The following is a 12,920-nucleotide window of genomic DNA, read 5'->3' on the forward strand; positions in this document are numbered from 1 at the left end:
TCTAACATGAATGTTGGTATAAACAAACCTGCACATGCAAGAGACAAAAAGCAGTCAGTGATAATGTGGCATCCTAAGAGCTGTAGTTATATCATTAATTCTTCAATTAGACACTGTGTAAAAGAGACACATATATACATTCACACATCTGTCGCTAACAGCAGAGCTCTGTAATTATGCTCCACTTATAGCTCTGGCTGTTAATCTGCGGTATGGGTTTGAGGGCACACAGCAGTGTGCGTGTGTGTGTGTGTGTGTGTGTGTGTGTGTGTGTGTGTGTGTGTGTGTGTGTGTATATAAAACTCACCCGGATTTTCTCCAGTTCTCCTCGGGTGGCTGTCTGTTGTTTCTCCAGTCGTTCGCTCAGCTGGGAGCAGATCTATAGGAATCAGGGAGACAGTTGAAAACAAGAGATTGGTTCAGCTAAGTTCTTTCAGACTGCTGTCAACTCTATCAACAATTCACCCACACTCCGTTGCATCTTTCAATCAATGTGACAATCTCAATAGTCAGTACTGCCATTAGTTCTAGACTGCTGCACTGTTGGTTTACTAAAAATAATTAAATGAATGAAATATATGGGTAAAAATTCTAAGGAAAACAACCCAGCAATATTTATCAACAAATGCAATATTGTAGAATTTTATAAGTGCAAAAATCCAGGGAAAAGAAAGTTTTGTTTCATCTTTTCATTAAAACAGATGTAGTTCCTGGTGCATATTATGTGAGTCTTAGATCAATTTGGGAAACCCAGTCTCAACAATATGGAAGATTTTAAGGCAGATGTGTAAAACATACACTATAATCAGTATTAGAAGTATTTATATCATTTGCTTAAGAAAAAAAGGTAATGCTACAGTATTAAAATATTACAAGTTAAAGTCCTGCCTTCAAAATTATACTGAAGTAGAGCAAAATACAGTCAATGTGTAAAATGTTTAAGTACTCTTCATGCGGAATGGCCCATTCTAGAGTGTTATATTGTTACACATATCATACTATTACATTATTATTTTAACATTTTAATGTTGCAGCTGGTTCAAATAGGAAGCTAATATACCTACTTCATATACTTTTATGTAGTTTAAATGAGAGCAATGTGTCATTTAATGACATGATCGTATATTTTTATGTAAAATCTTAATTTGCAAAGTAACTAGTAAGGATACCTGTCAGATAAATTGAGTTGCTTAAACAGTACAATCTTTGCCTCTGAAATGCAGCAGAGCTGAATTATAAAGTAGCATAAAATTCAAATATTCAATTAAACAATAAGTACATCAGACTTACAAATTGCAAAAGTACAGTACATAAGTAAATGTAAAGTTTAGCCCATAAGTATTTGGACTGCCACACAATTTCTGTTATTTTGCCTTTGTACATCACCACAATGGATTTGAAACAAAACCATCAAGATGTGATTGAAGTGAAGGATTTCAGCTTTAATTCAAGGGCTTTAACAAAAAATAGGAAGGAATTAAAGCCGTTTTTATACATAGTCCCTCATTTTAAGACGCTCAAAAGTAATTGGATAGTTGACAATTGATCAGTTTCATGGCCAGGTGTGGCCTGTTCCCTCGTTATGTAAGGACCAATGAAGCAGATAAAAGGTCTGGAGTTGAATACAAGTGTTGAATTTGCATTTGGTAGCTGTTCATGGGAAATCTCAATATAGAGTCCAAAGAGGTGTTAATGCAAATGAAGGAGGCCATCATTAGGCTGAAAAAAAAAAAAAACAATCCTATCGGACAGATGGCAGAAACTTTAGGAGTGGCCAAATCAACAATTTGGTACATTCTTATAAGGAAGGAATAAACTGGCGATGTCAGCAACACCCGAAAGCCTGGAAGACGACAGAAAACAACTAAAGTGGATGATCACAGAATTCTTTCCTTAGTGAAGAAAAACCCTTCACAACATCTGGAGGAGGTTGGTGTATCAATGTCAAAGTCTACAACTGAGAGACACCTTCTTGAACAAATACAGAGCGTTTACCATAAAGTGCAAACCACTGGTAACACTCAAGAACAGAGAGGGCAGATGAGACTTTTCCAGAAAACAATTAAAAAGCCTTCCCGGTTCTGGAACAAGACTCTTTGGACAGAAGAAAGCATACCACATCATCTGTCAAACATGGTGGAGGCAGTTTGGCTGCCAATGGAACTGGGTCCCTGGTATTTATTGATGATGTGACTGCTGATAGAAGTAGCAGGATAAATTCTGAAGTGTACAGGGCTATACTATCTGCTCAGATTCAGCCAAATGCTGTAAAACTGATAGGACAGTGCTTCACAGTACAGATGCATAATGACCCAAAACATACTGCGAAAGAAACCCAAGAGCTTCTCAAGGAAAAGAAATGGAATATTCTTCCATGGCCAAGTCAGTTACCTGCCCTCAACCCAATTTAGCACGCTTTTCACTTACTGAAGACAAAACTGATGGCAGATAGACCCACAAACAAAAAGCAACTGAAGGCGGCTTTAGTAAAGGCCTTGCTGAACAGAGGAAACTCAGCATTTGGTGAGTGGGTTCCAGACTTCAGGTGGTCATTGACTGCAAAGTATTTTCCTCCAAGTATTAAAAATAATCCCTATTTATAATTGTGTTGTTTTGCCCAATTACTTTTCAGCCTCTGAAAATGAGGGACTATGTATTAAAATGGCTGTAAAACGGTTAATGTGATATTTTTGTTCAACCCCTTGAATTAAAGATGTGATTGAAGTGTACACTTCAATCACATCTTGATGACTTCGTTTCAAATCCATTATGGTGGTGTACAGAGGCAAAATGACGAAAATTGTGTCACTGTTCAGATATTTATGAACCTATCTGTACTTCCCACCACTTACTATAAAACATCATTCAGTCTATGTAATAAACATTAAACTGGGAGAATTGAGAAGAACTTGAAATAACCCTCCATTCCCTCCTACCACCGACGACTACTTTTAGGTTTTGATTGAATTATTTTACAAAGGAGTGTTTAAAAAGCTGTACTACCTAGGTTTTTTTTATTGTAGTAGAGCCAGAATATAATGGGACAAGGGAACAGAAATTTGTAATGTTATTAATTTAAAGCAAATCCATGCTCATGCAACTAAGAAAAGATTTCAGAGATAAAGACCATAGTGTACTGTTCCACTAAGAAAAACCTTAAACTGTTTCTGTACAGACTGTTATGATTTCTGCCTATCCTGACTGAACATAACACTATGTACTACCTGATTTTTCCAATTCTAACTCTGTAGCTCAAGGTAAATCAGTCTTTGTGGAGGAGACTTCATCCTCTTAACTTTAAATCCATTAGTGATGTCATAAGGTCCTGTTTTTCCAGCAGGGCTCACAGGATGGACATGTGCAAGTATGCACATGCATCCTTACATATATCCAGTCTCTTTTTCTCCCCTTCCCCTCCTTCTATACCTGTAACACCCAACAACAAACATGGTAAGAAACATAAACACACACAACGCAGCTCTAGCTTGCATTTGAACAGAGAGATCAATGTGACATGAGTCATCCTAATGGGTAAATCGGTTCATCCTACCTCTCTGTAGACTGACTATCCTTTTATCTGTTCCTGCTCTCTGCAGCATATACTGTATATCTATTCATCCTCCTCCTTTAGAGATCAATCTTTACATCTATCGGGGTATCTTTAGCCAAGCAGATAGCCGTCATTCTCCCCCTACATGTCTTTTATCTTTTTCTCCTGTCATCCTTCATTTGCTCTCAAATGCCATTAATGTACCCATCTCTCCACCTTTCCTTCAAAACTACTAATCTCTTATGCCGCTTGATGCTGCAGCTGCCCCCTGCTCTCTTATTCTCCCCGCCTCCTGTTTTTTCCCCCTTGTGCTTCTCCACAGCATGCAGTACATCTTTTTCCTTTGTGAAGCTTTAATTTATTGTTTGTTTTTTCAGTCAATAATGTATATATACAATGCAAATGCTTACAGTGGGCATATAGTAAACGCATGCAAATTTAATTATTTATCAGATTTATATCATTAATGTGAAATGTTGAGAATATTTTGGTGTCAAGGGCCAAAATATCTTAAAACTATATAATCAATATAAGGCTGACAGGGCCTTAGAAACAAAAGCACTGGCACATGTTACCTGGCAAAGGCCTGGCCAGCCTGGGTGTATCTAAACAGGCTCTACTCCTACAATGTGGATTACAATATACCACTCAATACAGTTTTTAGCTTCACCAGACATTTCTCTGTCTGTGCAGGCTGGAGGGGCAATTAGCACACAAAGCTTTTTTTTTTTTTTTTTGGCTCTAATACCACAAAAAGAAACTTGGCATTCACAGCCACTGAAAGAGGAAAATGCTATTTGAAGAATGATTCGAGTTATCTGGGTTGGAAAACAACGCGGGCTATTTTGGGGCATTCCTCAACTTGTCAGTCCCAGAGGATTGAATGCTACTGTCCTCCCTCTGCTCTCTCCTGCAAAGACTTATGTTCATTTTCTGCCTCTCCCCATCTATTACCCCCTTCCTCCCTGTCACAAAAAGAACTATTTTTGAATAAGCCCCATTTTCGCACAGCTCTCAGCTCCACCCAAGCAGCCTGAAGGCTGCTTTCACCCATAATACACACAAAAACACAACTATTAAAGCCCCTCTCCTCTATGAGTGCTCTTGTCACCAGTTTTCAGGTCTGCTGTCAATTCCAATCTGCCGCCAATATTTTTAGACTCAGGTGAAGTTAAGGTCCGTTTCCAAATTAGTCGTCTTGCTATTTTCGTCTGCCTGCTCAGGAAGCGAAAGGAGCTGAATTGTTGCATAATGTCTCTATGCTGATGATAATAGTACTTGATCTGGATAGGTTTATATTTAAGCATTAAGTGACAGGATGAGATCTGAAAGGATGAAATTCACTGTAAGAGGAATTCAGAGACAGGAACTCAAAATATGCTCACAAACAGAGTCATCAAAGGCTCTGGGTTCATTTTAGGGACAGTTCATAAAATTAGATATTTCGGCTTCACTAACTACATGAATGGATGAAAACAGATCGCTCTTATATTATTTTTAAATATTTATGGCTAGTCCTGCCACGGTAGTGGCTTGATCAGAGCTTAGATCGAAAAAGAAAAGCCAAATAAGGAAAGATAAGTGGAGAAGAGGTGCTCAAGGGTCACTCGAACATCCAGAGTTCAGGATGAGGCACATAAAACAGACCAAAACAGACAAAACTACCTTCTAAGTAGCACAACACAAAGTAAACAAAACTATGCTCCACAGGAACAGAAATATGACTATATGCATAAGTTTGATGAAATGTACAACCAGTGTAGTCACTGTTTAGATGGAGATGCCAGTTGAGCAGAGTGTGAGGGAGTATCTTAATTATAAAGACTGTTCAACCTAGTTAAAATATTAAAGGATTAGAACAAGACATGTTCAATGATGTTGGCAAAAAAATATTTTTTTAATTTATGTTGTGCTTTGAGATATAAATGAAGTTATTAATGAATAAACCTTCAGACCATGACTTGCGGCTGAGACAGAAAACTGCTGGCAGCTTTTGCTCAAGTTCAAGAGTTTTTATCCAGTTTTGTTAATCATGATGAGTTATTCCTTTTGGACCATGGTAAGTCTTCAATCGTGCAGCCATAAATATCACTAAAACTTTTTTAACACTACATTTTTAACATTCATCTGGCAAAACTCAAATTTGGACCTAAAGAATTACTGGACATTTATATCTGATCACCAGTTACAAGCTACTAGTACTGTCTCCTTCTGTTCTGTATGCTAAGCTCCTCTTTTCTGTGCTTCTTCCAGATCAAAGAGCAGCTGTCTTTTCATCTACTTTAGATTTTAAAGTTCCTCATAATTAAATTTAAGCAACAGATTAGAAAAAATTCTGAAACTTTTAAAATCATTTTTGTCAAGTTATCTTCCAGCTGCAAAGAACTAAGAGCTGTTTCCCATTTACATCTATTTTTGTCTCTTTACACTGGCTAGCAGTAGGTTGTAGGATTGATTAAAAGATTTTATTGATTACCTTTCAGGAACTTAATGGTCTGGCTTCTTGCTATATTTCAGAACTTTCAGCTCCACAATGGCCCTGCGTGTAGTCTGAAACACTGAAGTGAAGGTCTTTAGACTGTTCCAGACCCCAGGATTAAAAGAATTTCATTTTACTTGCATCCATTTTAATATATTTTATTTATTTATTGTTTGCCCTTTGGTTTCAATCACTGTTTTTTTTTTTTTAAACATTTTGTTCCATTTGAAGCATTCTGTTATTTGATCTTCAAATAAGGATTATTATTATCATTATTATTATTATTAAATTTTTGATGAACTAATGCACTAACAACACTGTAATAGTGGAGAACATTCTGTATTTTATAGGATATAGATTAACACAAAAAAGTTTCAAGATACAGTGGTTACAGAGTTGTAACATAAGGAAGGAATTCTGTATGACTTGGTCAACGTTTGTGGAATATGTGCAAAAGCCTGTCCCTCCTGCGATAGCACTGTCTCCGGCATGGGATTAGTGTATGTGGAAGCGTAACACATCCCAGGATGTGTGATGCAGAATGAAGTTACTGTGAGAAACAACTGCATTTGATTATGATCTTTTTAGGTTTATCTTGTCCCCTTTTATTGACTTACTTTTCATTATCTTCTTTCCCCCCTACATTTGTATTTAACTTTTGGTATATCATATATATGTGTGTGTGTGTGTGTGTGTGTGTGTGTGTGTGTGTGTGTGTGTGTGTGTGTGTGTGTGTGTGTGTGTGTGTGTGTGTATATATATATATGCGTACTTTTAATATACACACATACATTGGTATAACTTTAGAATTACACTTTTCAATTTCTGTATTGGATCGTGTATTGATCACCACTTTAAAGAGCATTGGGGATTTGTCTAGGGTTGGGTTGGTGGGAGAGGGGAGTCTACGCAGATTGTAGAAGAGGTTATGATGTTTGATCTGAAGTGAAATCACAAATCAAGTTTTCACAAACAAATTTCAAAGGAAACTGTGGTGGGTCTGCCACAGTTTACAGTTTCTCCTCTCTAAAACGTATTTGTGAGGAAAGACACGTCAGTAATATGATAAACTGCGAGGCCAATATATGCAGGTATGCAAAATAGAAGGAAACTTCTAAATTTAATCTAAGAACAAGTTTCAGATAAACAGTACGTACCTGCTTATATTCTCCAATAATGGAGCCGTTCTTCTTAATCTCTGATTCAGATTTATCAAGCTCTCGTCTGCACATCTCCTTCAGCTGTGGAAACACAACCCCCCCCCACACACACACACACACACACACACACACACACACACACACACACACAGATACTGTTAGGATGTTCCAGGGCAGAGACCAAGGACAGGGGCAGAGTCAGACGCCCCAGAGACCATGTGACTGCCATGAAATGTAAAGAAGACAGAGAAAGGTATTGGCAGATGCGAAGCTGAAGGCAAAGTCACGCCCTCTACACAACCTCCATGCAAGCACATACATCACTCAGAGCTATACCTACACACTCAAGAAGACAGGAGGCATTTGGAGGACAGCACTGAACACACATCAGAATAGAGGTCAGCAGGTCTGACCTATGCTTCGAAAGGTTTTTTCATTAAACTCAAGAAAATCAACATCAAAGGTGAACTGACATCCTCTGATGTTGAAGGTTTGGCTGTGGAGAGTATGTCTTTATAGAAATCACACAATGATAGACGAAGCCCTGTTGTTTGGAATGTAGCCTTTTCCTCCAGTTATATAAGACTGATAGAGAAAATGTATTAAAGGGGCTTTTTTTTTAACTATACAGACACAGGGAAAAAAAAGCATGAGAGGTGACTACAGAGAAACTGACTGACACAGACATGCACAAACACAGGGACAAACATGTTTGTGCTTAACATTTGCTGTACAGTATGTCTGAAGGGAATCTTATGGCTTAAGATTTGACTGCGCTAAATCATCATCACATAATGGCTGTTTTGTTTAGATTTGGGTTTCTGGCATCTGGTTTATTTAGTCTGTGGCTCCAGCCACAGTATGATCAGTACTGCTACCTCAGAAAAATTCAAATTGCAGCCTTGTTCTTAAAGAACAGTATAATCCATCAACTGGCAAGAAACCACATGCCATGAGTCTGTATGTCTCCACCAAACACCACAGCGGGTGACTATACTGATTAACACACCATCCACAGAAAGACACCTTACCAGTAAAATCAGTTGGTGCAGTGTTTGGTTCAACTGAAAACCTGCAGGCAACGGGCTCTGTTCGCAAGATAGACTGTTCCATCTCACGGACAGAGATACCTGGGAATGTGTGTTGCAATAGTGCTGACATTTTCCTACTATCTGTAACCCTATGTGACACATGGGGTTTAAAGTAAAACATATATTTTATACATCAGCTGGGTTAAGTAAGAGGTTTTCCTCCACACAGGCTCAGTTTGGATCTTGACAAAAGTGCCTGGTAGTTGGCTCTAACCTGTGCAGACTCTTCCTCCAGTCGTCTCTTCTCGTCCTCAGAGTCCACCAGTTTCTGTTTGGTCAGTAGCAACTCTTTATTCAGGGCATCTGCCTTTTCCTCGGCCTGAGACACACAAACACAATGACACACACGCACAGACAAAATAACCCAATGTTGATGAGGCCACAGAAAGTTAGACTCGCCCTACTTTCTTCTTAGTTATCTCTCTACCATCTCTTTTTCAAGATAAGTCAAACTATGATAAACACAAAAATACATTCTCTGCCTTAAAAACAAACACACACACATACACACTCACTAATGTCATTTGGAGACAGTGTAAATCGAGGTTCATTTTAAATGAAGATTTTGCTACATGTAGTGTATGTGTTACTGTTGCACAACCACACTTTCAGTTTAACTCTCCCTCACGTTGTTTCAGTTATTGCACAACTGTTGCCACACGAACCGCACACTTTCCTCTGTTAGGTCTCCTTACAGCAGTGACAAGTCACACTTTCCTGAGTGCACTCACTCACAAAATTACACAGACGTATTCTTTCTCTTTGGCTTACGTTGTCTAGGTCTTTGCGCAGAGCTATCTTGCTGCTGACTAGTTCATGTGCCAGGTCGTCGTTCTCCTGCTCCAAACGCATGTTAGCCTCTTGCAAACGACGGTTCTCCCGCTGGATATTGGAAGGGACACACAGAGACAGAAGGAGACAAGGAAGGAGAACAGGAGAGACAGATTGTTAAAAAATAACATGTAATAACAAAGAATAAATAATGTTGACACAGGAAAAAGAGTGGGACAGCAAAACATAAGAGCATATAAACGGAGAGAAGTGAAGGGACATGAAAGAGGAAGAACAGTGAAGAAATAGCAGAGCAGGGAAAAGGAGTTAATCATGAAGAGTTGCAAATGAATGTGTAAGCATCTCTTCCTGGCTCAGTAGTTTCGAGGTAAGGCAACACTGTACACAATGAGATAGTGTGAGTGCAAAAGTGAACTGTGATCAGGTGAAAGCATAATTACACAGTAAGAGCTGTCTGTAATGTTTAACCAGGTATACCCTGTTTACACATTTTAAACCAACAGGCAGTTGTAAAAAAAACCTGACATACATGTATATATAATATTTCTCAAGAGAAGACAAGCAGAAGAGTAAAGAGGATGAAGCATAGATATAATGAGATCTTGAGTTGTTCCCACTTCCCAGCACTATTTAAAACGATAGTGCAACATTTTACTAGGTTAGGATGACATCTGTCTTCCATAATGCACACATTCTCATCTCAGAGCGCATGGTTTTCATAGAAATTGTTCCTGCTTACCTACAGTGCTGAACCTGTGACAATAAGTCTAATATTGTACAAATGAAAAAACAAACGTAAAGTGGGGTTTTAATGCTCTGACATGCCTGTTAAAAATCGGATCCATATAAATTGAGGGGGATGTTGAAAAGAAAATGTATCCATACATTAGTACATGAACACAATTGTGATGATGTAAAATATATGATAGCACCTTCACATGGTAATCAAACCATGATAGGCTGACTAAACCAATTATGTTGTTTATAAAAATACAAAAATGCCAAAAATTTTGTTTGCTTGGAAGCGTTTTTAAGAGCAAACACAGAAGACGCTCGGTCACCATAATTGATGATCTTGTACTGTATACAATCAACCTGTTACCCTTGAGATGATGTATGGCATGTACAGTTAATGGCTTTTTTTTAGTGCCATGTAGTTTGTCGTTCTAGAACAAAGACTCTCAAGGTCTTCCATAAATAAAATAGGCTTGCTGTGAATATGGCACCATTACATAACTTTTATTAAAAAACAATGCAAATCTATTAACAGAGGCAAACTGAACACTGTAATGATGCATCCTCATTTAGATTACAAAATTACCACGTAACACAATCCATTATCTACATTAAAGAGTTGCATAGTTGTGAGATCTAATTTAATACTTTAGATACAGAAATAGGTAATAATAAACGGTGGTTGCCTTCATCTCTCTTTCAACCTGCAATGTTGCTGACAAAATTGGTACAGCACTGTAAATATGTGACGGTGCAACGAGAACAGGCACTCAAAGGTTCCTGCTCTTGTCAGAAGAACCAGGTAAGAATTTCAACAGTGCTGACCCTAAGACTAGGAGATCAAGTTTATGTTCATTTCATAGAGTCATTGATTTTTTTATGCTTAATGTGCACGTGTGAATATCATGTGCCTATGTCTACCTCGTATCTCTCGATGGGGGCCTCCTGCTGCTCCTGCTGCTCTCTGATGGTTTGGTATTCCTTCTCAAATTTCTTCAGCTTCTTCTGGCTGATCTGTTGGGCAGCGGGAGGAGGAACAACTGCATCACACACATGAAGAAGACTCACAAATATACACATGATGAAGAATGGGAATAAAAACTAGCCCACTAGTCTTTGGCTCCTGCACTTAAGGTGGCTGCCAGAGAAGACTCTTTCCAATCTCTTGTAACCAAGGACACAAGATTTATAATCTTTGCTGGAATGTGGCCTTCTTCAGTCCAGTCCAGCATGTGAATAATATGTAATGGAACATATGCAGTGATTATGGCCTGATTTAATGCTGTTAATTTCTGCCTGATAAGCCATTTCACTGCGATATCTCTGTCCATACAGCCCAAAATAACTCATATCACCTTACAGTTTTGGTGAGCTTTAAAAAGTTAAAGATTTGTGGAAAAATAAAAAATGTAAAGCTACTACAATATGCAGATATTAGAGATTATAGCATTTTGAAATAAGGCTGTGACACTGTTTAAAACTGCCTTCCCTGTAGGGATTACACATGTGTAAATGAGCTTTAACAACTGACAAGAAGCCATTGTATTTTATAATCTTGGATGGCATTGTATGATCAATTACACACTATTGCCTTTGTGTCATTTTACAGTTTTTCTGAAGGAAGCTTCTGTGGGAAGGTAAATCTAAATTTCAGCAGCTCACACTAATCATTGTCTTGTTGATCCGATGAAGATAACATTCAGCACAGAGAGTTCAGGTTCAGTGTTTACACCTCCGATCATCCAAAGCAGCCAAACAGTGTCCCATTTAAACACACACACTCAGAGTCACATTCATGCCTACAGCTGCACTTTGCACACACACTGCATTTAGGGAGTCTCATCAACGGGCCTTTCACTGCCCAACCGCTGCCTTACATCGGGCTTTTTGAAAGACAGCTACCATACAATGAATACTATGTGCCTGATTTTCAGCATGAAAGAGAAAACCAAAACTGTCTACAAACTAGGAAATGCTTGTCCTTTCTGTGGATTTTAATGAATCTAGTAAAAGCTGAAACATCAAAGCACTATTTTCATTGCCAGGATGCCTGCAAGTGTATGTTACAGTCTCAGGTTTAGTATTCTACTACAGTATATCTGATGATCCAAATGCTCCGAGCACTGATCACCTAATGATGTTGGCAGAACTGGGAAAGCATGGCCCGCATGTTGTCCTGCTGTGAGTGTGTGTCTGAGTGTGCGTGTGTGTGAGTGAGTGTGAGGACTCTAAGTGTATTAGGTCGCACGTTCTGCTCTGTAAATTGGAGACGGACAAAAGAAACAGAAAAGGTACAAGAGGTCATTCGGGGCAGGAGTTATCCATCTCTTTTCTCATTCTTTTTTCATCCTCTCTCACTCCTGCAGCCATGACAGACAGCTGGGTCTCTAAAATTTAACACTTAGAAAAGCAATTGGGAACACAGAGTATCCGTGGCTCTCAAACCCAGCCATAATTTAGAAATATGAAATAGTAATATCTTACAATGCTTGGCTCAGTTATAAATTTGCAAATTACACACTATCAGTATTGTTTTCTGAATGTACACTGTAAATTAGAAGAGGGATATAGTAAAACCACCTGCTCTCTCTCAGGTGATCTGCTGATCATTCTCTGCTATCCTGAACTGAAAAACTATTACAAGCTTGCTTCATTGCTTCTGCTGTGTTTCTGCAAAACTGTTTGAAAATCCTGCCAAAGCTGTGACTGTATGTAGCTGTAGACCATATACAGTACACCTATGCATACAAGTCCATACGGGCTAGGTAGAAAGTAGAGCTATGAGGTAGGCATAAAGAGAGAGAAACTAAAACACTCAGGTAAATAAAAAAAAAAGCTGACAAAGAAAGAAAAAAAACTGCAGGCGATCATGATTTTAATTTAAATTCCCTGGACAGTTTGCATACAAGTCAAAGAAGACAAAGAAGTGTAACAGCTACACATCAAAACAACATAGATGACCCTGGTTTGACACCAAGATTGTATCCTGAATAAATTCTGTGACCTGTCATTTATGAGTGTTTTGTCTCATATTCACATAAAAACTATTCAAATTCTAATGACCTTTGACCACAATTACAAAAAAAATAATTTTTATCCTCATACCAACTAAT

General features: G+C 38.3%; 1 protein-coding gene across 2 annotated transcripts in view; it reads right to left on the reverse strand.

Moving 5' to 3' along the window:
• The window catches only part of LOC120806083 (rab GTPase-activating protein 1), a 73,859-nt gene that overhangs the window by 4,303 nt on the left and 56,636 nt on the right, over positions 1 to 12,920 (reverse strand). For both annotated transcript variants that reach the window (XM_040156773.1, XM_040156772.1), the window contains 5 exons: positions 10,729 to 10,821; positions 9,052 to 9,162; positions 8,495 to 8,599; positions 7,187 to 7,270; positions 308 to 379 (listed from right to left, as the gene is read on the reverse strand). In XM_040156773.1, the coding sequence (XP_040012707.1) occupies positions 308 to 379; positions 7,187 to 7,270; positions 8,495 to 8,599; positions 9,052 to 9,162; positions 10,729 to 10,821 (465 nt within the window). The remainder of the gene's footprint in view (positions 1 to 307; positions 380 to 7,186; positions 7,271 to 8,494; positions 8,600 to 9,051; positions 9,163 to 10,728; positions 10,822 to 12,920) is intronic.

The sequence above is a fragment of the Xiphias gladius genome, chromosome 20 (assembly GCF_016859285.1).
Source record: "Xiphias gladius isolate SHS-SW01 ecotype Sanya breed wild chromosome 20, ASM1685928v1, whole genome shotgun sequence".
NCBI lineage: Eukaryota > Metazoa > Chordata > Actinopteri > Istiophoriformes > Xiphiidae > Xiphias > Xiphias gladius.